The 23,469-nt window shown below is 48.1% G+C and overlaps 2 protein-coding genes across 5 annotated transcripts; one reads left to right on the plus strand and one right to left on the minus strand.

Moving 5' to 3' along the window:
• Positions 1–704: 704 nt before the first annotated feature.
• Positions 705–12,495, minus strand: LOC149308241 (proprotein convertase subtilisin/kexin type 4-like). Of its 3 annotated transcripts, none has more exons than XM_089535380.1 (15): positions 12,454–12,495; positions 8,370–8,474; positions 8,091–8,192; positions 7,885–8,013; positions 7,722–7,798; positions 7,381–7,469; positions 6,260–6,432; positions 4,797–5,009; positions 4,343–4,443; positions 4,007–4,110; positions 3,623–3,740; positions 3,254–3,436; positions 2,474–2,598; positions 1,743–1,862; positions 705–1,274 (listed from the first exon to the last, which is right to left on the minus strand). In XM_089535380.1, the coding sequence occupies exons 1-15, from the start codon at positions 12,478–12,480 to the stop codon at positions 793–795; spliced, it is 2,148 nt and encodes a 715-aa protein (XP_089391506.1). In that variant the 5' UTR covers positions 12,481–12,495; the 3' UTR covers positions 705–792. The 3 variants fall into 3 exon arrangements, with proteins under 3 accessions (XP_089391506.1, XP_089391507.1, XP_089391505.1); XM_089535381.1 differs by lacking the exon at positions 12,454–12,495 and adding an exon at positions 12,324–12,389; XM_089535379.1 differs by lacking the exon at positions 12,454–12,495 and adding an exon at positions 9,890–10,245.
• A 34-nt stretch (positions 12,496–12,529) lies between these two features.
• LOC149308242 (receptor expression-enhancing protein 6-like) lies at positions 12,530–19,854 on the plus strand. Of its 2 annotated transcripts, XM_089535383.1 has the most exons (6): positions 12,530–12,691; positions 16,510–16,603; positions 16,821–16,959; positions 17,910–18,066; positions 18,775–18,848; positions 19,741–19,854. In XM_089535383.1, exons 1-5 carry the CDS (start codon positions 12,577–12,579, stop codon positions 18,798–18,800), a joined length of 531 nt encoding a protein of 176 aa, XP_089391509.1. In that variant the 5' UTR covers positions 12,530–12,576; the 3' UTR covers positions 18,801–18,848; positions 19,741–19,854. The 2 variants fall into 2 exon arrangements, with proteins under 2 accessions (XP_089391509.1, XP_089391508.1); XM_089535382.1 differs by lacking the exon at positions 18,775–18,848.
• Positions 19,855–23,469: the final 3,615 nt, after the last annotated feature.

Consider the following 23,469-nt stretch of genomic DNA (forward strand, 5'->3'; position numbering starts at 1 on the left):
AAGGAAGGAAAGTGTGCCTCTGAGGATATGCCAAGTGCATGGAATAATTCCAGATCAGGCTCCGTTAAATCTTAAGTGCCAGGACCTATTGACAGGCAGCACTTAAGCTCTCAAACTCATTTGTCAAGCCTCAGTTATTGGCCACAGTACTTCTGAGCATGTGCAAAGTGGCTTGCTTCTACTTTTCACAGCTGGAATTGGAAGAACAAAGGGCAAACTTCAAAATCAGCCCTTTCAGACTGGCATAGTTTCCATGCATCGTGGAAGTGGGGAAAACTGTGTCAGGTTTGTAAAAGCATCACTTTTGCCAAATTGGGAAGTTTGCAAACATCAAAGTGTGCCCTTCTGCTCCAAGGCAGGTCAGAAGCAGCCATTTTTCCTGTCAGGACCAAATGCAACCCTCTTTTCTTTTCTTCTTTCCACCTGCCCTCCACCAAATTTCTGATCACCTCAAGGATACATGGATTCCATCAGAATCCTGGGACCTGCAGTTTTACAAGGTCTTAGCCATCTCTGCCAAAGAGGGCTAGTGGCTCACCAAACTACAAATCCCAGGATTCTGGAGGATGGAGCCATAGCAGTTAAAAAGGTGCCAAACTGTGTAATTTCTACAGTGTAGATGCATCCTTCCTATTAGACAACCAGGCTTTCAACCCTCAAAAAACAAAAGATGAAGAGAATGGAGGAGAGATGGAGAGGCTGGCTTGGGTGAAGGATTTATTATTGCTCTCAGAGGGAAATAACAAGGTGGCTGAGCTTCAAGTCTGCCAGGATGCCAACCTGAACGCAGGGTCAAGGCAAAAGGTCCTGGGATGGTTCCATGAGCTCCTCCTCAGCCTGGGCTTGGTGGAGACACAGGAGCCCCAAGCTGGCTTTGGACACCCCTTTGGCCTGGTCCTGTTTCTTCTGCCGCTGGCCCTTGAGGGCCACCAAGCGGGCCACCAGGTAGGCGAGCCCCCCAAAGATCAAAAGGGCGACCACAGCTGGGACAAGCAGCCGGGCAGGCCCCTGGGCAAACCTCCCAGCAGGGGTCAGGAGTGGGTATCCTGGGTGCCGGAGGCAGGTGTGGGTTGGCTGGTCGAAAGTGCTGAAGGGTGGGCAGGCAGAGCAGTCGTTGGCCGCTCCTCCCTGGCAGGTGTAGCAGGACGCGGAGCACGGGGCGCAGACCCGGATGGAGCCTCCTGGAGATAGGGATGGCTGGGAGAGCCCATAGTACCTGGGGGGGCAGTAGGAGAGGCAGAGATGCTGGAAGGCAAACAACGGGCTGAGGCATTCTGGGAAAAGGAAGAGAGAAAGAGATTGGAAAAACAGGGGAAGGTTAGCAGGTGGGTTGGAGGTCTTTCCTCTGGGGAAGGGCCACATCCCACACCCCAAAATCATTATTTTAGTTGGGGGAGAGCAGTCGGAGGAGGACACGACTGAGGGGATAAACATTAGGCTAGGAAGGAAAAAGAAGAGGGAGAAGAAAGTGGTCATCTCTATGCCCCCACCACTACTTCATAAGTGGATACTTGAAAAGGAATTATTTCATTCCTCCTTTCCAAAGGACTCAGGATTCTTTAGACCTGAACATAGGCTTTAGGAAAGTTGCTTTCCTAAAACAAATGCAAAGGGATGTTACAGCACCCTTGAGACTAACTAAATGAAAGAAGCCAGTAGCAGGAGCTTTCATAGACTTGAGCCTGTCCTGTTTCTTCTACCAGTGTTGAAAGCAAGGTGAAGTGCAGTCTGGAGATACTCACCTCGGCAGCTCCCATCTGGGTTTCGCCTCACACATCCACTGCCCACTGAGGTGGGGGTCTGCCTCGCCATCATGTTCTCGTCCGTCCCATACAGTTTTAAGACAACGCTGTCAAGGAATCCTGCGAGGGCAGAAGACAAGCAGGAAAAGATTATATAAATACATATGCACATGCCTACTGTATATGATTGTAAAACAAACAGCCAGCACTTTGTTTTGGATCCCAGAAGGATGCAATTAATCATAAGTGTGTATGTGTTTGTAATTACTGGAGTGATTTACAAATATTATTCAGTGTATGTTTACTGCTCTTCTATTTATGGTACTTTGATACCCCTCTTGCTGCTGTTTCTGCTATTAACGTAAATGTCAGCGTAACATTTTCCCTTTATAAATACACCAAAATGAATTAATGAATCAATAAACAGCACAACATTTCAGCTTTTGCCTTCTTCAGTTGCTGAAAAAACAAATGTTTTCAGCTGCCTTTGCTCTTCAACTAAGGAAGGTAGAGTCCAAAATGTTTTGCTAATATATTTAAATTCTGTTTCCTAGGCTGCAGAATTAATGCAGTTTGACACCTTTTTAACTGGCAAGGTTCAATGCCATGGAATTCTGGGATCAGCAGTTTTGTGAGACCTGTAGCCCTCTATGCCAGACAACTCTAGTGCCACAGCAAACTACAAATCACAAGTTTCCATAGGCTAGAGCCATGGCAGGCTTTGGGCTCACCTGTGTTATAGGCATCGCCTTTGTTCTCCAGCAGGAGGGTCCAGATTCCCTGTGGATCCTCATCCCAATAATGCGTGGACATGAAGGACCAGTCCCTGTAGCCTTGGCTGCTGGTGTCATAAGGCCTAGTAGACGAAGGCACACAGCTCTGTGAGGTTTGGCCCATAGGATAATGTTTACAAGGCAAGAGAGGCCAAAGCAAAGTTTCTATACACACCCTAGAAGGCCACAACTCACCCCCAAGCACAGCCTACCTCCCCTGCCCCCAAAACATCATAATCCCACAGCTAAGAGAGATGCAATGTTACTTCAGATGGCCCAAAATGGCAGCCCAACATTTAGTGGGAAGCAAAGCTGGGCACCAGAGCATCACCACCTGAATGCCAAATTAATAAATAAATACAGGTCGAGTCTCCCTTGTTCATTATTCCAAAATATTCCAAAATTCAAAATGGTCCACATGGATGGCTGACAGTGACACCTTTGCTCTCTGATGGTTTAGTGCACACACACTGTTTCAGACACAAAAAGATATACATAAAACAAACGAATATCACATTTAGACTTGGGTCCCATCTCCAACTTATCTCATTATGTATATGCAAATATTACAAAACCTGAAAAATTCCCAAACCCTTCTGCTCCCAAGCAGTTTGGACAAGGGAAACTCAGCCTGAAATGATAATACACTTATTCTGCCTTTTCCCCACTCATGGGACTTAAATCAGAGGAGAAGTTATTATCCCCAGCCGCACACGTCTGCACAGAGCTCGCCTTCACCTGACCGCCACTAAGACAGAGCGCGTCCCCATGGGGCTGATGAGCGAAATGGCGAGGTCTCCCCGCCGGCTGTAGCGGAGAGAGAGTTGGACCTGGACGTGTTCGAGGGAGCGGATCCTGCGAGTTCTCCCAAGGCAGGCCGAGGTGATGTTTTTAGAGATGGTCAGCCTGAATCCGATCCTCCTAAGAGAAACCACCAGAAGGAGAGAGAAGGAGTGAGCAGAGCTTGTGGAAGGAACCTTTTTTTAAACACTCACACACAGCATGAACACATGTGCTGTGAAAATGGAGGGCTGAATTTAAGGCCAATCGTATGTGTGAGCATGGGTGCATTTGATCTGCATTTGTGCATCTTCCTCTCTCTCTTACAGCAGCTGGTGGACAATCCTGATGGGGCATTTTCTTTGCGGCCGAGTCATGTTCCACGTTTTCGCCAAAGCTACCAACTGCCCAGCATCCAAGAGTCCGTATCCATAATAGTGACTCACTGAAAGAACACAGAAAAACCACAAGCAGATGCAACCACAAGAATGGTAGTTTTGCTAGCAGTATCCTTCTATGGATTGGAAAGTGGTCCCCAGAGTTGAGTTCAAATTGCCATCACCATCAGTTTTAGTCTAGTGACTGGTTTTAGACCATCAACCAAATCAGATTCTATCCAAGAATTATCTGATGACATGTCCTGTTCCAAGGTTTCATGGAGAAGGCAGACTTTGCTACTTCCAAAGCAGTACGGCCCCACCCTCAGCTCACCTTTGCGCCCCACGCCGTTTGTGGCCCAGTCATCTGCCTGGAGGTGGGCCGGCCTGGATGCTCTCACCACGAGGTGCTGCATGTCACGCCAGGTCAGGGCTGGGCTAAGAGAAGGAACACAGAGAGCATGATTGTATGGTTTCAGGCTCTCTAAAAGAGACATCATCATATCCTTCCTGATGACAAATGACACCATTATTGCTGCTTCAGCCCCAGGGATCGCCGGCTCTGCTTAATCTCCAGGCCCCAAATGCAGATGCTGACCCCCTCAAATGTTCCTTCTTCCCAGCCCCCAGAGGTGGTCGGTGGCCCCCATGACTCTGGAAAGAGTCTTACTTGGCCTCCAGAGCAAGTGCGATCATGCCAGCTGCCAGAGGAGCGGAGGCTGAGGTTCCCGTGTGGCTGCTAGTACAGGTGTGCCTCAGGTCCGTGGTCACCTGGAAGAGCAATGGGAGATCAGACCTGCTCCTCTCAAGTCAAGGACCACCAAATCCGCCCAGAACACCTCCCCTCAGGGCTGCCACAAGGCAAGAGGTGGCTGGACATCAGCAGTAAACCCATGTTTTTGGCCGAGGGTGGACCATGGGTAGCCCCAAGGCTGGGTTTCACAGCCTTTAATCCTTTGAAGCTACCTGGGTCACCCTTTTGCCAGTCAAAACAAAAGAGAAAGGTGAATTGCGTCTCCTGGGAATCAAACAGCCACAATTCATCTTTGAAACAGGCCCCACGGACTGTTTTAGCACAAAAATATAAGCTCGTTTTTCAAAAGCAGTGGACAAACGGGTCTCACTATTTGCTTCTCGCCCTTCGCCCCGCTGCTGTAGGTGGTGGTGAGGGTGGAGGCACAGGCCTCGTTGTACCAGGGCACCCGCCCGCTCTCGGTGGTGCTGCCCACGGATAAGGTGTAGATGCTGTTGGTATAGCCGTCACAGTTGCAGTTATCACGGCGAAGGCCTCCATTCCCTGAGGCCCAGATGAAGAGGGAACCCAGACCACCACGGCCCTACAGGGAGGAGGAAGAGGAAATGGAAAAATCAGAATTTGCCCTGGATGCACCATGTTGGAGGCCTATGCCTGGCCCTTTTCTTCCCGCCCCTCATTCCCATACTACTACTAATTCTCATACTGTTCAAGGTGTATTGCTAGCAGAGAAGAGCAGGAATTGTGGCAAAGAACTCAGAGCGAGTAAGAATGGAGGAATGGAAAAGGAAAGGAAGTCTTGGATTGGCTTCAGGGAGGAATTTTAGCCTCCAATGGTGTGCTATACACAGAGGGAGAAGGATTGTGGATCAGGAGGTCTCCAACATTAGTCTTTCAGGTGTTTTGGACTTCAGCTCCTAGCAGTACAGCCAGTTCTGCCAATGGCCAGAGATTCTGAGAACTAAAGTCCAAAGAAATTTGGAGGACCCAAAGTCAAAAATCACGGCCATCGCTCACTACGAATACCCTTCTGCTTTCTACACAGGAGGGTCTGGGTTCCCCCTCCAAATAGGGTGGCCATCAGGGCCAGTGTGAGTGGCGGCTGATGTCTCCCATCTCAAAGGTTCCTGGTTTTATTCTAGCCTCCAAAGATGTTGAATTCCATGCCTAAACAGTTTCAGCACCTTGGAGAGAGCCCCTTCACACCTAGCCAAAACCTGGAGCAGACAAGGGAGATGCCAGCTGGCACTGCCCAGATGAGAAACTGATGCTGAACACAGTCTCATAGGGCATGGGACAGCTTCCAATATATCACCAGTAAGAAGCAGGGTTCCAACAAACCCAAAGAAAGGTTATTCACCACCATGAGAACTATCAATTTGGGGTAGGGCTGAAGAGTAAGAAGAAAGGGATGCAGAAGCAGAAACCACAAGGGCAGAGTTGGGTGCTCCTTCGTGTCCGCTCTCCACTGGAGGCAAGAGCCATGTTGGAAGGATGAAAGTTGGAATCTGGAAGGTAAAAGAGGACAGGTCTCTTTGGCCATCGTGATATGGTTTTACGGTACCTTCTCCTGCTCCATAACATCTTCAGGATTAAAGTTATAAAAATCTATATGGAACATGGCAACCTTATGCACCAGTGAAATACAAGACAACCAAAACTGTCAGTATGTGTAGTCAAAACTGCCAGTCTGAGTGAGATGGCCTAAGCAGCCACTGTATTCCTGTTTAAGCCACCAGCCATGAGTTCAACACCTCCTCTGAGAAAGGATCAGAGAACATGTTTTGTGGGGGAGATGGCGAAAGGGTCCCTGGTGATGGGGCCTGAACTTACGTTGAGCACCCCCTTGCGGAAGGCTTCTGTGGCCAGAAACCCAGGGCCATCCACGGTTTTCCCATCATCCTCCGGGCCCCAGCTGGCGCTGTAGATGTCAATGTGCTGCGGACGCAGGCTCAAGGACTGGGCCTCCACAATATCCGTCACGGTGCCGTCCAGCATCCTCACCCCTGCAAGGGATTGCTACATCTATCATCCAAGCTCCCCCTTTCTCAACCACTCAGGTTCTGATTGTTTATCAATTTGAATCTTAAAGTTGCATAGGATTTTTATTTTCCCATTTTTGAACTGCTCTTTCAGGCTAACATCCACCAGTTCTTTGCAAATGGTAAACAGCAACAACTTACTACTAATAATAATATTTGTGGCTCAAAAATGGAGCATTCCTTCTATAGATGTCTCCAGGATGGGTGATTCTTCCAATCTATCTATCTCACTGTTTTCCTCCTCTGTCCAACCCAGCACTCCCCAAAAATTCCCCAAAGAGCTCAAAATTGCAATCAAAAGGGGCTGGAATGTCACTTCGTTTCACAGAAAGGTTCCCCAAATGGGACCCACAGTTAGTATTGCCAGATTTTCAAAATACGAACAATAAGGGACACCCGAACTCCATGACATGCAGGGTTGGTGACCAAGAAGTAGTCATTAACAAGTTTGGGTACTCTGCTATTATAGCAAATGAAAGCATTGGTAACCTGACCATGCATTTCTCTGCAAAATGAGCATATTGTCCACATTCATATAGTAAATGAAGCAGACATTTCTGCCTTTGTGAAAGGACAATACCCCAACATATAGAACTTTTGTCATCTCCCTCAATTCATATAAAAGGAAGAGTTCTTCGACTCTCATTATAAGGGATATTTGGCAACCCCAGGCATGGCCCTTGAGCCCTCTGTAGTGTACAGATTCTTTTGGGGTTTCTTACAGGTGACACTGAAAAGTATTGGGGGGGGGGGGGATTCAAGGAACACCTGAAGGGGAGGTAGTTTATCTCCCCAGCAGAGATTGGCCACAGATACTTTCCAAGTGAGAGGACCCAAGATGGAGACTCAGCCTCTTTCCTTAGTTCTACAATGGAACAACCCCCCTCCCACAAAATGGAAGTGCTCACTTGCCCCCGATTTTGGCTCCATAAGCGATGCCAGCCCCACAGATGTCATTGTTGGCAGTTGCGGCTACTTCGCCCGCGCAACGTGTCCCATGCCTAGAGGTAAAAAAGAGAGACAGAGAAAGTCAGGTACAAAGGTGAGGTTCCACTGTTATTAGTGATTTAAAATGTTTTCTGTATGTGCTTGGATGGGCACATTTCACTAGATGGCCTCTGTGGTCTCTTCCCACTCTAAGAGTATACTTAAAGCTCTGTGGAGGAAAGCTGAGATGAAACTGTCACTACTAAAACAAAGTAAGTCATCCCAAAGCTGCCTTTTGGTTGTTCCACCACCTTCCCCCAACTCGCCTGTTCTCATCCCAAGCATTGTATCGCGGTTGAGGGTCTGGATCATTGTCGTTGAAGTCATAACTTGCCGTGGGATCCTACAAATGGAAAAAAACTGTGACTTGCCCAGGGTCACTTGATGGGCTTCCATGGCTTTGCAGTCTTTCTCCACAGCCCTACTCACGTAGTTGGCCACGAGGTCCGGATGGTCTTTCTCGATGCCGTCATCAAGAATGCTCACCACCACACCAGCGCCCGTGTATCCATGGCTCCAGACAGTGAGGACGTTGAGGTCCGGATGCACATCATTGTTCTAAAAGGGAAAGGAAAAGACCCTCAGAAGCCAGGGCTGTGTGGGCATATGGATGTTTGTGTGCTACGTTTCCTCACCATATACCACTGTTTGTGGAACCAAGGATCGGTGGGCACAATGGTGACCTCCATCACCCTTCGCTTTCGCCTTTTCAGTGTCTGTTGCTCAAACCACGGGATCTAAAGCGAAAACGCACACGCTTTAGCAATTGCTCCCCTTACCACGGTTCTTCTGTGTGGTCCACAAACCACTGGGGTTTTACAAAAATCTGGGTGTTTAAAACGTTTTAAAGCAATTTTAACCATGTTTAAATCATTCTTCCCCCATATTCCATATCTAGGATTCAACGGACCAACCTGTGGCTCTTTCGTCAGGCGGATGTGCCAACCCCGGTGCTGACTCAAAGACCTTTGTGCCACACCTCGGTGTGCCAGGTGGAAATAGGGCTCTCCCTCGATCACCTGGAAGGGCGGGAAAGGAAAGGTTTTCAACAGATCCCTCACCTGTCTCAGGCCAGGAAAACGTACAACCCTGTGGGGTTATCCAGGCATCTCCTTTCTCCACACACATTTGCCCTCCAACTTCTCCCATGTGAACAACACCTGGTCTCCTCCTGCCATGCTTTTGGGCAGCTCACGGCTTTGAAATCCCTAACCTACCTTTTCAAAAAGAAAGGAGATTGGCACAGGAGGAGCTTTTGAACGGCTCCATTAAGACCTGGCTCTCGCTGTCAGCCTGCTTTTAGGATAATTCCAGGCGGCGTGTATATTTAATGGGCATGATCTCCATAACCAGAAATTGCCACAGCTGGGTGGAGCAGGAGGGCATAAATCTTTCAGAAGAACCAATTTTGTTTATTCCTTTCCAGCAAAGCAACACGTTGGCCGTATACAAAAGGAGGCTCGGCCATCCTTGTACTGCGCACCAGGAAAAAATAAATAAATCCACCCCACCATTACGCACTTTTCTGTTTACTGAGATCCTACACTTTAGGAACACATCCTCATAACTGCAGAAGGCTCTGCCAAGTAGCTGCATCAATCTTGGTCTATAGAGGACCACAAGTGGACCGAAATGTATGGGATCCCTAGGGTCATCTAGACCAGTGCAGAAAACCCACGGCGAAAACCTCCCTGGCAGAGGCCATCTTGCATCCATTGAGGATGATAGACTTGTAACCCTAAACAGAGGGATTTACGGCAAACTGGGAACAATTGTGACACAATGGAAAGTTGGGGAGGGGGTTCAAAATGGCTCCTGTAATGCCTTCTCTTTAACTCTGAAGGCTCACAAAAGAGTCCGTTGCAGGTGAGGGATTACAGAAACAGGAAAGAACTTGCCCATGTATTAACCCAACTGGGCAGCACGCATATGCTCAGGAACACACTTTTCCTCAAGCCTGTTTACCTCAGTGCCACTTTAGTCTCTCAGACCCCAAGAAACAGAACCATGGCATAAGGTTCAGAAACAGGAGGACAAGCTTTGCAGTCCTCCCCTTTCCTTCAGAAAAGGCACTCTGCACACGCTCAGAGGCTACTGTTTTCAACAAAGAAGCCAACTGTCTCAGTCTTCATGAGGGGGCTGCGTCCACACTGGAGAATTAACCCGGCTTGGCACCGCTTTAACTTGTTGTCTGGCTGAAGGCTATGGAATTCTGGGAGTTGGAGTTTGTTGTGGGCCCCACAACATACTCCAATTCCCAGAATTCCATAGCCTTCAGCCAGACGACAAGTTAAAGCAGTGCCAAGTCGGGTTAATTCTCCAGTGTGGATGCAGCTAACCTCTCTCTTTTCCCTCCTTGTGCCCCAGGAAAAGCACTCTGCACATGCCCAGAGGCTATTTTTCAATGTTTGCAAGGAAGGCGACCCTCCCTCACCTGGCCCAGGTAGAGGAGGCCATGCCTGAGGGCCAGGCGCCGGGCCTCGGGGCGCCCTCCATGGACGCGCACTGCCCAGCTGCCCAGAAAGACTCTGCGAACCTCCGCTCCGCACCCGAGGCAAAGGAGCCACAGCCACAGCCCTGAAACAACCACTGCCCCCTTCATCATGGCTTCCCTCCCCCCGGGCAAAGTTTGGAGGGACCATGCGAGGCCTCTTTTTATAACCCAGGTGCGGCCTAGGGCAGCCTGCGAAGCCTGGGCCTCGATTTGGTCCCCAGCCCGGCCCTCGGGAGCCCGAGGGCGGCTTGTTCCCCGCGCCACGTGTTCGGAGGCGCGAGTCGCCATGGCAACGGGGAAGCAGCCGCCGGAGGCGGAGACTACGGATCCCATGGGGCTGTGCGCGGCTTGGCCGGCAGGAGGAATAGAGGGGCCGCCGCAAGGTCTCCTGGGAATTGTCGTTCTGTCTTCAACAGCACGGCTAAAGCAGCTGAATCGCGTTATGGGTTGATTTATCCAATGTAAAATAAAATTCCGTTTGTGGAAATAGACTCAATGCGTCTATTTTGTTTTTGTACTTTTGTTTTAAGTTTTGCATTTGCATTTACATCCACACATATATACATATTTGTTTGCATGTACGTCCTTGGAAGATGTAGGCCAGTGCAGATTGATATTACATTACATTATATTTGTTTGCATTTACAGCCTTAAAAGATGGCCTGGCCAGTGCAGATTTAAGCTCCAGTTTGCCTACAGAATTCCCCTCGCACCTTATTTTATCCCCACAACAACCTCCTGAGGTAAATTAGGTCAAGAATAAAGGAGTCTCCCCAACTAGAGGTATGTCCACACTGCAGAATTAAAGCAGTTTGATGCAACTTTAATTGCCACAGCTCTTATCCTACAGAATACTGGGATTTGAAGTTAGGTATCCAGCCTGGTCTGGTTCTGGGACCACAACAAACTACAAATCCCAGGATTCCCATAGGATGGAGCCATGGCAGTTAAAGTGGTGTAGAACTGTGTAGAACTGCATTAATTCTGCAGTGCGGACAGAGCCTGAAAGAGATATTTAATCAAGTCTCTCAGGTCCAAACCACACTGCAAAAATAATCCAGACCGCTTTAACTGCCCAGGTTTCATCCTATGGGAACCCTGGGAATTGTAGTGTCTTGTGGCTCTTCAGAGAAGGCTGAATGTATCATAAAACTACAGTTTACAGAATTTCCTAGCACTGAACCAGGGTAGTTTAACCGGTCTCAAACTGGATTATTTCCGCAGTGTGTTTTGGGCCTAAGTGAGCTGAGACTCAAACCAGGATTTCTAAAGTCCTTGAGATGTTGTTGGTCTGTGACTCCCAGCATTCCTCATGTCCAGCCAGGAAACTGATGGGACTTACAGTCAAACAAAACTTGGATGCCCTGGTTCAAACCACAAAAGTTATTGCCACATTTTGCTGCAAGGAATCCCGTGTTTATGGCTGAATTGCAAATTCCATCTTCCTTAGCCAGCATAGCCAGTGCTGATAGGTGTACTGCAACTCCCAGCATGGGACTGTGGACTGCAGGAAACAGGGCAGAGGTTGGGCCCAACACTTCCAGAGAGATTATTAGGGTTGGGCTCCGGGGCCGATGGTTCCCAAGTCCATGCCACACCCTCGGGTGCAGAAGGGCTCTTGAGGCGATGGGCCCATCGTCCTCTGTCCATACATTAGCACCTTATAGCTCTCACTTAGAGCTAATGCCAACCATAGGTCTGCCAAATGTTTGGGACTACAGCACCCAGCATCCCTGGTCCCTGGCCCTGCTGGCACCATTTAAACAGCCATGGCTCCATCCTACCGAATCCTGGAATTTGTAGTTATGTGAGGCACCTGCACTCTGACAAAGAAGGCTGCCAAGGCCTTGTAAAACTACAAATCCCAGGATCCTATAGAACAGAGCTGCAGCATTTAAAATGGTGTCAAACTGCATTGCTTCTGTTTAGTTTAGTTAAACTAAAATTTGACCCAAGGCGGATCACAAAAGCTGCTCTTTTTAATAATATTAAAAAAAGCAAAAGCTCAATTTTAAAAGAATTAAAAACATCAGATTAATGTAACCTTAAAAATATAAAAACATTCAAAGGCTACAAAAGCAACACACCAACAAGAAGAAACGCAACTGGGGCAGGATATAGGAAAATAATAATAATAATAATAATAATAATTATTATTATTATTATTATAGTTGCATCCACACTGCAAAATTAAAGCAGTTTCCATGCTGCTTTAACTGCCACGATTCCACCCTATGGGATGGAAATAAAGCATAATAATATAATATAATATAATATTAATATATTATAACCTTATATATTAAGATATTTTATATATACATATATATATATATATACACACACACACACACACACACACACACACATATCCCACTTTAGGATTATGGAGCATGATCCTGGGATGTGTAGTTTGCTGGTGGTGATGGGGGCACCAAGTACAAATCCCAGGCTGGAGCCAGCTCTGCCCATGCTCAGAGGCGCCCTTGGCTGCTCACCTGTCTCACCTGGCTGGCCCCGCCCCCTCCTGCCATTGGCCCTCTCCTCCGGGAGCCCCGCCCATCGCTGAGCTCCAGGAGCGGATTAGAGCAGAGCCAGGCGTCTCTTGCTTGGCTCTGCTGCTGGGCGTCATGGATTCCTTGCAGCGCCGCTGGAAGGCCTTTCTGGAGCAGCCTGGCTGGCTGGGCGACCTCCTGGGCAGCCTGGAGGCCAGGACCGGGCTCCAGAGGCAACACCTGGCCACAGGTGAGATCTTTCTCCCTTGTCCTCTGTACATGCTCAGGGGCACCCTCTCCCTCTGGGCCCTCTGGGCTCCCAGGGCACTGAATAGTAGGGTTTGTTGCAAGGTAAAAAGGTGCATCTGCCACCTGAGTCATAAGGCCCCACTTGTTGCCATGCCTCCTCCTGTCTCAATGCTGCTAACCCTGCTGCTTTTTTCCTTATTCATGACCCCCAAGGTGCTGAGTTCGAGTCCACAGGTGAGAGGGGTCCGGAGACCCTCAGCACGCAGCTCTCCCCACACCTGGCTCTTCCTTTGTCGGCCTGGATGACTGTTTTGCCCTAAGCTTCCGGCAAATGGCCTAAAAGATAAACCAAGACCTTTAATAGTAATCATTGCTACTGAAATGGCTCTTGGTTCGTGAGATGGGGAATTCTGTCCATGCTCTGGCACCCTCTTTACCTGCCTTCATAAGTGCAGACAAAGAGGCCAAACCCTTGCTTTAAAGCCTGGCTTCCTATGACAGAGTGCATTTGAGCATGTGCAGAGTGCTCTCCTCTCTTCTCCCACCTTCTGGGTTGTTATAGCCTGAGAAAGGAGTCATGGTGGCATTGGGATTCCAACAGACATGCTACCTTTGGACTCCATTTCCCATCATCCCCCAGCCACTGTGGCTGGAACTGTAGTCCAAAACAAAGGGCGACCATCCCCAGAATGACCTTCGGTGGGGTTGCCTTTCCAGATATGAGGAAGGAAGGAAGGAAGGAAGGAAGGAAGGAAGGAAGGAAGGGGGCCGCTTGGATGATCCCCTCCTTTATTTATGGCACATCTACGCTGTAGAAATAATGTGGTTTGACAGCACTTCAAGCCCTGCTGCTCCATCCTGTGGAATCCTGGGATCTGTAGTTCTGTGGGGTCTTGAGCCTCCTCTGCCAAAGAAGGCGGGTGCGTCACAGAAACTACAAATCCCAGGATTCTGTAGGACGGAGCCAGTTCAGTTCAAGTGATGGTAAACTGCATTGTTTTGATGGTGTAGATCAGGGGTAGGCAACCTGCGGCCCGCGGGCTGGATGCGGCCCAGCAAGGCCTTGGGACCGGCCCCCGCCCGGTCCTGCTGCCGATTGCCGCCGGAGCCTTTGGCCTCTCGTGTGAGGGCATGGGGCCTTTGGCCTATCAGGAGGAGGCGGGCAAGGGGGGCAAGCGGCAGGCAAGGGGGGCAAGCGGCGGGCAAGGGGGGCAATTGTCTATAGAAGCCTCCGAAACATGCATTTATATTAACATTTTTTTAAAAATCAGCTATTTTTTTGCGTGTCCTCCATTTTTTTTAAAAAAAAGTATCCTCCATTTGAAAGTTTTGTCCTACATTTGTCCTGGTTTATTTATTTTATTATTTTTTTTAAAAAAGTATTTAATTATTTAATTTTTGGCTTCGGCCCCCCAGTAGTCTGAGGGACAGCAACCCGGCCCCGGCTCAAAAAGCTTGCCTAACCCTGGTGTAGATTCACCCTTATAGTATGATCAATTTGCAAATATTCATACTCTGCCGATATCCAGGGATTTCAAGGGGGAGGTTCATTAATTAAAATTTAAATACATTAACTAGACACATTAATTGTTAAAATTAGGGGGTAAGTTGGGGTTTAACCCTTTCTAGCATAACCGGTTTATTTTGCTAGAAATCACATTCCCGTTAGAGCCAACTGCGATAAAATAAGCTCCTTACTTACATGTTTATTAAATATATCCTCCCTCTTTTTAGCCATTTGGGATTTTTCTTTCCTGGAGAACAATCAATTCAAGTTTCTCCCAAAAAAACAGGTAATTTAAAACCCCTGCGAGGCATCCTTTAAAAAGAATCTGGTCCAGTAAACATGATTTTTTCATGAAATTGTGGAAGCTAACAGGTTGTTGGTCCCAGAAGGGATCATAAACCGGAATATCAAGTTTTCCGCAGAGTCCGAATGTGTTGCAATGATGCCTTGCACAGTTCAATGCAGTCCACAAGTCCAGGGGCAACAAGGAGGCGCAAGAAAGGGATTTGAGTTGGCCTGGGTTTGGAAAGTGGTGCTGTTTCCGCACTGCAGAAATAACCCAGTTTGACGCCACTTTGACTGCCATGGGTCCATCCTATGGGATCCTGAGATGTTTATTTTGTGGCTGCACCAGAGATCTCAGAAAGAGAAGGCTAAATGTCTCACAAAATGACTCTTCCCAGATTTCCATAGCACTGAGCCATGGCAGTTAAAGTGGTGTGAAACTGGATTATTCCTGCATAAGAAAGTGAAGACTGAAGCGGTTGGGGAATGAATACAAAGTTGGTGTGTGGCATTTGGGAATACGTACAAAGGAATACAAATGCAATGTTTGAGAAGAATACAAACTCAGTATCTGAGATGACAGATGAATCCAAACTTAGCATTTGGGAATCCAAACAAACACAAAGGCGGCTCTTCGTAATTGGGGAGAGTGACATTCAGCACATGCCTTTGTGTTCTTTCCCTGGAAAAAGGCTTTGCAAGAGCCGTGTCGACCTGGACTTTGCCTCTGGGGAGTTTAATGATTGTCACAACCCAGACGGATCCGTCTTCCTGATCTTTCCTCCTCGGCCCAGGGACCATCTCTGGCACACGCCGCTCTCTATTTGCACACTGTGTCCCTTTTATTCCAAGTCTCAGAGGCTCAGCTTGGAAGGAGGAGAGGGCTTTGCACACTCAAAAGAGTCGTGCAAAGATTTCCCTGCATCTTGAGTCACAATTCAACCATCGATTCAGTGGTTTTGCTTTTCTCAGGACTAATTAATAACGCACCCTCCAACATTTCACAGAAGAGCGACTGCAGCAAGTTGCTTTTGCCAGGGCTGACAGGGAAGGACAAGACCAACCCTCCTCTCCTCCTTCCTGAGCCAAGTAGTTCCCCAAATAGAAGTGTTTTCAATGTTTTTATTGATCGATACCTATATGAACAATGGGGCCTAACATCATTTCAGAAGGAGAGAGATGTGACTGTTCTTCTTTCCCACATTGAGGGCATCAGCCATGTTGTTCTAGAATGCTCCTTGAACATAACGTTTCCGTTATTCTGGTTGGCCTCCATGTTGTGGCCAGGTTTTGTTGTCGTCTTATCTTCTTCCCCAAAAACAGCCTGGCAAGTTTGACCTTTTCCTAAACCTAATTGTGAGGGAGGAACATGGGAAGGCCCTTCAGCCCTCCAGATGCTCTGGAATTATCCATGACTGTGGGTTAGGGCAGGCATGGCAGCCAGGACACTGGGCAGCCAAATACAAATGCTGTCCACTTGTTCAGAGGTTATTTGTACACAGTTTTCTTTTACTGTTGTTGACTTGAATTTAACTACTTTGGTTGATATTACTAATACCAATATTAATACTAATAATACTCTAGGTAATGATAATGATAATAGATGGGATGAACCAATATAGTTTCAAGCCTTGTCTTGTTCTGAGTGTATTATGTTTTCTCACAGTACCTAGGCCTGTATATTTTTATATATTTGTGTATGCTTTATTCATATCATCACTGGTTTTCTATAATTTTGTTACGGGGTTTTTCTGGGACCCGGATTCTCCTGGAAACAGTCCTGTTCAGGTGCTTCATTCAACTGTTTTATCCGCTTGTAGATACTGATACACAGCTATGTCTGAAATGAAGGCTAACAACGTTTTAATTGGCAGAAATCCTTGCTACTGCCCCAGTTTTGCTTTTTGTGAGCCTACAGAGGTCCTGCTTCCCTTATGGATTCTATAAATGGCATACTCCTTCTTATTGATTTGGATGGCAGATGCGTGTCTTTTTGCAATTGATCTTGGCTTTGCTTTTCCTCCCAGGTACGGTTGCTTTCCTGGGACTCTACCTAATGTTCGGATACGGCGCTTCCCTGCTCTGTAATCTCATCGGCTTTGTCTATCCGGCTTATGCCTCGTAAGTACCTGCACAGAGAGATAAAAGCATGTCCCGCCACCCTTTTAGGATCCCATGCATCCCCCCAAAACTTGGAGGGATGTGAGTTCCTTGCCTTGCTGGACTTACTGGTCTTTGGAGAGCCCTTGGCCTTTGTCCTTCTGGGAGCTGCCAGGGCCGACTTGCAAAGTCCCCTGTTTTTTGACCTGCTTGCTCTCCCTCCTTGATCCATCTCCAGCATCAGAGCCATCGAGAGCTCCACCAAAGAGGACGACACAACATGGCTGACCTATTGGGTGGTCTATGGCCTCTTTAGCGTGGCAGAGTTCTTCTCTGACACCTTCCTCTACTGGTTCCCCTTCTACTACGCTGGGAAGGTAAGCAGAAGGGAGCCAGGGTGGTGGGTTAAAGTCTAGCCAGTACTGTGCAAAGCGGTCTTATCAATGCCTGAGAGGCCTCTGTCTCCAAATCCTTGTTTCGTTGAGGGTTATCTCCTATGGATCAACCTGTATTGACAAACTAAGATGGGGTTTTTTTTGTAAAGCTAACGGCTGTGAATTGCCCCTACGAAGGGCAGCTGAGCCCACAAACTCTGGGCAATGCAACAGAGAGCTCCCAAGATATATCAATGGGGCGAAAGTCCCACTTTCTTGCACTGTGTGGACTGCAGCCACACTAAAGGGAACAAAGGTTGGTGATGGTACATTGGGTGGGTTGGTGTGCCATTTGCAGGCCTCAGACCCCACTTTTTGAGACTGACCATCACCCCAATGTCTTGACCCAGAAGTGGGGACAGTTCCACACCTCTCCCGGGGCTCTCCTGTTGTAACATAAGCTTTATGGTTGTTTAAAAAAGGACTCCGAAGTCCATCTGCCTCGTGGCAGAGGCCCAACTCATTATAAGCCCCTTTAATATTTTTTGGAAGGAGTGATTTTTTTCACCCAAAGTGACCTGCCATGCAACAGGACACCCACACATATCCATCAACCTGGTCAGAAGTGTAGGGTAGACCCATTGAAGCAATATGACTTACCTATGTGTTGATTCAACCATTCAATGGGTTTTTGGTTAGGAGCAACCAATCAGGCCAGGAAGTCCTGCAGCTGTGATTCTGCAAACCCTGGGCTCCTATTCCGAAGCTGATCCGAAGGGTTGCCTGGATGGGACTGTCTATCTCTGCAATGCAAACCCTGGAAGAAGGCTGTCTTGATGTCTCCAAGAACTGAGAGATTGAGTCCCTGAGATGGAAACCCATCAGGAATTCTTCGGTTGGTGCTATTGATAAGCCTTTTGACGATGACACGTCTGTGTCTTTCCCCCATCCAGAGTCTCTTCTTGGTCTGGTGCATGGTCCCTGTATCTTGGAATGGCTCCCAGGTCATCTACCGCCAGGTCATCCGTCCGTGGTTCCTCAGGCATCACCAGACGGTGGACAGTGTCCTCAATGACCTCGGGGGACGAGCCGCCGCAGCATCCAAGGAAGGTAAACAAGGAGGGTCTCACACAACAGCAAGGCAGAGGAGAACCATCTGGGCATGCCTTGACCGCAGCTCCCATCATCCCTGCATCCTGACTTGGCAGCCCAAGGGACTGATGGGAGTCCCAGTCATGCAACATTTGGAAGGCTGTGTGATTCCTGTTCACCCTTTTATCACGTTTTCACATTATGACATTACCCTGGTTTGGCCAAAGGATGCTGCTGCCCCAACATTTCAGCAAACGAGATTTTGGGGAGTGGAGGGGAGTCATCACCCCTAAATAAATCCCTGTTAGTGACTTAGACAGGACTCGGTTGCGCTAAGTGTGGGGACCGGCAATTTGGACTTGTGTAATATTCAACTGGCAGTGGCAAAAATGACATTGCATATGCTGAACCATTGGGTGGTTAGGTGCCTGCATCAGTTTTAAAGCCTTTTTTGTGCAAGGGCGGGAGAAAAGCCCCACTTTCCATGCCTCTACCCTTCGGGTGTAACTTGTCCCCTTTATGCCTCACTAAATGGGGATCCCTGCAAGAAACCTCCTGCCACCCTCTTTGGCATTTTAGATCTCTCTTTCTCATCCGTTCTTTTGCTCCAGCCTTGGGGCTGCTAAGTTCTTCCTTGTCTCTGAATTCTGCTTCACTGTTCCTCATGCCTCTTTCTTTTCCTTTCTTCCCCTCTTCTGTCTTTTATGGCTAATGCCCCCCCCCCAGTGCTCCAATCGCTGGCAAACAGCTGAACTCTTCCGCCTCCAAGGGCAGCTTCCAGCCACTGGCTCCGCTCCTCCGTATGTAACATACTCCACTTTTACCCCCCAAAATTCCCAGGTGGAGGAAAGAGCACACCGGGGGTGGGCCAGATATGGCCCTTGGGCCCACTGCACCTTCATGCTATGGAGTGGTTTTCCTGGGTTTTAGATGGTCCTTTCCTCATTCTGCAAGGCTAACGTGCCTCTCCTTAAAGTTTCATTTGGGACAGTAAGAGATTTATGATGTTTTCTTGTCTTTGGGTGCATCTACACTCTAGAAATAATGCAATTTGACACCACTTTAACTGCCATGGCTCCGATCCTACAGAATCCTGGGATTTTAAGTTTTGTGAGGCACCAGCCCTCTTTGGAAGAATGGCTAAAGACCTTGTAAAATTACAGATCCCAGGATTCAACAGAGGGTGGGACGACAGCACTTAAAGTGGTATCAAACTGCATTATTTGTGCAATGTAGATGGCACCTGTGGCCTCTTCTGCTGGTTTCAGCTCTGCCAGCCCCCAAAATACATTCTCCCCCATTCTCTGGACCTCGAGGAAGGGGCTGAGAGAGACCTGAAATAGTCCTCAGTGGGCAGCTCGCTGTGGACGATGGTTTATCCATGTTTGGCCATGTTGTTAGCTTCTGCTCAGATCCGGCTTAATGCTTTGCTAACTTTGGTTGCAAAGTGGATTAGGCCAGCATTACCTCCCTCCCTCTTCTCTGGCCGATAAAAGCCGTGGGTTGGGATTTTCCCAGGTGGCAAAGGGTCTATTTTTAAAACTCCGCAGAGCTACGGAGCAAGCCTTGGCCTGGGGAGGGGGGGGTCTGCGTAACTCTTTCCCCCCAATTTTGAGCCGGCTTAAGCTGGAGAGAGATCTGTCTTTGCAACCCGCCTGTCTTACGGCTTTTCTTTCTTCGTTTCTTTTGCAGTCTCCAAAGAAGCCATCAAGCGAACCCTCCGGACAACAGAAGACTGAAGAAGCACTGATAATTTATTTTTTTTAAGACCCAAAACTCCAAGTGAAATAAAGGGTGCCCAGATTCCTTGGTTTTTTTAAATGTTATTTCACAACTTGGCGGGGTTTGGGTCGCTGGCTTTGTCGTCCTCTGGAACGGCCGGCAGGAGGCGCTCTCACTCCAGGGACTTCTCCTCCGTTCTTGCAAAGCGGGACACCAGCTGGACACAGACACTTTTCACTCTGGCCAGATACAAGTATTTTAATAAAGAACAAGGGTATTACTATTAATTATTATTGTCATCCCAAGATCCCATGGGTACAGGGCAGAATACTACGGTTTTTATTTAGAAAAAGAAAAACCCCAAAGAAAGTCATACATGTCATTTTTCTCTTTGGGGTGGGGGCTGGTTTCCCAGCAGGGGCAGTTTGGGGGCAGAGGGAAGGAAGCCCTTGATCCAGTTAAGGCCCAATTAAAGCCCAATTAGAAGGAGGGGAGGAGGCCCAGCTGCAGAAATGGACCCATACAGTGCCAGATGTGGGGAGAGAGGGTCCTCTGGAGGATGATGCCAAGCCTGGACAGGGGGCAAGGACCCCCTGACCGCCTGCGTCAGCTGAGGCCCATCAGGCCGCATTAGTGCCGCTGCACCAGCTGGCCGGCTGGGTGTTTGCAAGTCCCCCTTCCTCTCCCTCCATTCCAAGACTTTGTCCAGTTCAACAGGGGGGCTGGCTGGACCATTGCATGGAAGGGACTAGAAACTGTGGTGTTTAAAACTGGCCCATGTCTTGCCTCATTGTATACAGCAGCAGCAGCTTCAGAAAGAGGACCATCACCATCATCACCATCCTCTCTCTCTTCCCTTCAGCCCTCCCAATTTAGCAAGGACCATCTCCTTTAATTCTCTGCTTTTACAATGTCCCGGTTCGTCTCTCCTCTTCCTCCCTTTGTCCTCAGTTACTTCCAGGGCTGCAAGCTGAGTTCAATGTGCAAAAGGGAGGAGAAAAGGGGAAGCATCCTGCCCTTCCCTGTTGGCTCAGGCAAAAGCAAACTGCCCCCTTGAATGCCATTTTGAGAGAAAGGCGACATACAAGTCCAATAAATAAATGAGAATAAATTGCTGCAGCCTCTCCTAGCTTGCCTCTTTTTCCTCATAAGTAACGTTTGCAATGCTCTGATGTTGCTTGACCACTGATCTGTCCTGGTTTGGAGCGATGTCTCCATCGTCTCAGTTTTGGAGCTTCCTGGTGTGACTTATGTAGATTGGACCCAAGAGTCCTATCTCCTCCTCTTCCTTCTCCCTGTTTTCCCAATCCACTTCATAATCACGGAGTGGACTTTTTCCTCCATCAGAGGTTTGGATGCTTTCGCAGCATCTGGGCCTCAATAAGGTATTACCAAATAAAGCAAGACGTTCCAAGTGGGGTTGCCTTTTGCAGTTCCGTTCCTGTGATCCTGTTGTTTGCTTTCAAGTCCTTTCCAACTTATGGCGACCCGAAGGCAAACCTGTCATGGAGTTTTCTTGGTTCAGAACAGGTTTGCCATTGCCTTTGGCTGAGAGAGTGTGACTTGCCCAAGGTTTCCCAGTGGGTTTCATGGCCGAGACGAAATTTGAACCCTGGTCTCCAGAATCATATAGTTCAGTGCTCAAAATACTACACCATGTTGCCTCTACTCTAATGGAGAATTCATTCAGTTTTTGTCAGTCCTTTCTGAACTTTGTTGCACTTTGAGTCCTGGTTGCAAAGAAAAGGCCAGATATGAATCAATTCAAGACATTGATGCCGACGTCGCTGTTGTGGCTTTGTGATAAGAGAGGTAGCTGGGTCAATGAGGAAGGAAAGAAACCACAGGCAGGTTGCAGCTGGATGCAGTGACTTCTTAAATGAAAATAATTTGAAAACGACATCACTTGGACCCAGAATGGAGGCCATGGTTGGATGGAAAGGCCACATTCGGACCTCCAAGGCCATCCTCATGAAATAACAGCCAAAGTTTGCAAAAGTCGATGAATCCTTACCCAGATGCTTACAAAAATAAATCTGATGCAAAGCAGACTGGGAGAGAATGTCTCTCCAATCTGTTCTATTTCCTTTTTGCCTCGAGGAGGAAGGAATTTGCAAATGTTGATCAATTCTTATCCGTTTTAAAGAATAAACTCTTCTCCAACAGTGACACAAAAAAGAATACTCAACTCTCCTGCTTCTAAAATGTGCAAATGCTGATAAAAAATCTCCGCTTTAAACAAATGAACTCTTCTCCAACAATGAACTGAAATGGGATTTCCAAGTGTCCTGCTTCTAAACATTTGCAAATATTGATCAGTTATTTTCTGTTATTAAAGAATGAATTTTTTCAGCAGTGTTCTTTGGGGCATTCTTCCTCTTATTTCTCTCTGTGCAAAGATGAAGAAATCGGCAAATGCTGCTGCATTCTTGTTCAGTTCTTCTTAATGTTAAAAATAAATCTTTGCCCCAAAGTGGTGCAGAAGGGACCATTTGCCCGTCCTGATCCCAGTTCTTTCCATCTTGAAGGAATTTAGGGGGGTTTGGAGATGCTCTGGGGCCGGTCCTTGGGGGAAAGGGCCCACAAGAGATCCCAAAGGCCTTGGCCGCAAGAAACCTGTCTCTTGGAAGGGGGCCCCTCTCTGCCCCACAGAGTGATGGGAATGCAGATAATTCCGGCTAACAAGCGCCGTGGGGCTCCTGCCCTGCCCCAGACAACAATGCCGCCTCCTGGGGCCTGGGAGAGGCGGCCGAGGGGGATGCCCAGACCCCTTTGCGTCAGGGGGCCAGCCAGGCGTGCAAGCTGCAATGGGACCAGGATGATGGGACATAGAGCGGGGAGAGGGGGCTGCCCGGCCAGATGCCCCTCAGCCCTTGACGCGTCACCATCAGCGCACCAGTGGCTTTGCTTGGGGTCACGGGTAAAATTATTAGGAATTATTACAGCATTAACAATAATAGTAGATTCCAAAGTCATTTGCAGTTTTTTGTTGGTGGAAGTGCAAAGGGAGCTTAGAGACAAACTGTGCATTAGGCTTTCCTAGATTTGGTCTCCTTCCTCAGATTATTGCCATTATGAGATTATAATAATGATAGTGGCTTTATTACTGATAGTGATTTTCCTTATTTTATTTATTGTTTTGTTCTGGAGACCAGGGTTTGACCTCCCTGCGGAGCCATAGAAACCCCTTGGGCATCCTTGGCAAGTCCACTCTCCCAGCCTCTGTGGAAGGTAACAACAAACCCCTTCCGGACAAGGAAATGCCAAGGTAGGTCTGCCTTAGCGTCACCGTAAGTCGCAAATAGGCCCACCTTAGGGCTGCCATAAATTGGAAGGGACTTGAAGGCAGGCGACAACAGCATCCTGAGAGCTGGGGTTCTTTTTTTGGTGCAGGATTTGGTGGGGAAAAACCTGCAGAAACGCTTTTTTTCTTGGAGTAACCGTTATCTTGTTGGCTTCTCTGGTTTTGTTGGCATGACCAACTGGCAACCAAACCACGCCAGACACCCAAGATTAGCGGAAGCACATTTAACCAACAAAAGGCATGCGACACACAAGAGCACCAGAAGGAGCCTGGGCTGCAAACAATGCAGTGAAGCACCAGCTTTGGAGCGGAATTGGCTTTTGGGTTGGATTTCCAGTAAGGAAGGAGAGAAAAAAGGTCCCACAATATTGTGGGGCAGCTCTTCATAGGAATAT

Source organism: Sceloporus occidentalis, unplaced genomic scaffold, assembly GCF_023333645.1.
Source record: "Sceloporus occidentalis isolate IW3139 unplaced genomic scaffold, rSceOcc1.0.p SCAF_8, whole genome shotgun sequence".
NCBI classification, from domain to species: Eukaryota; Metazoa; Chordata; class Lepidosauria; order Squamata; family Phrynosomatidae; genus Sceloporus; species Sceloporus occidentalis.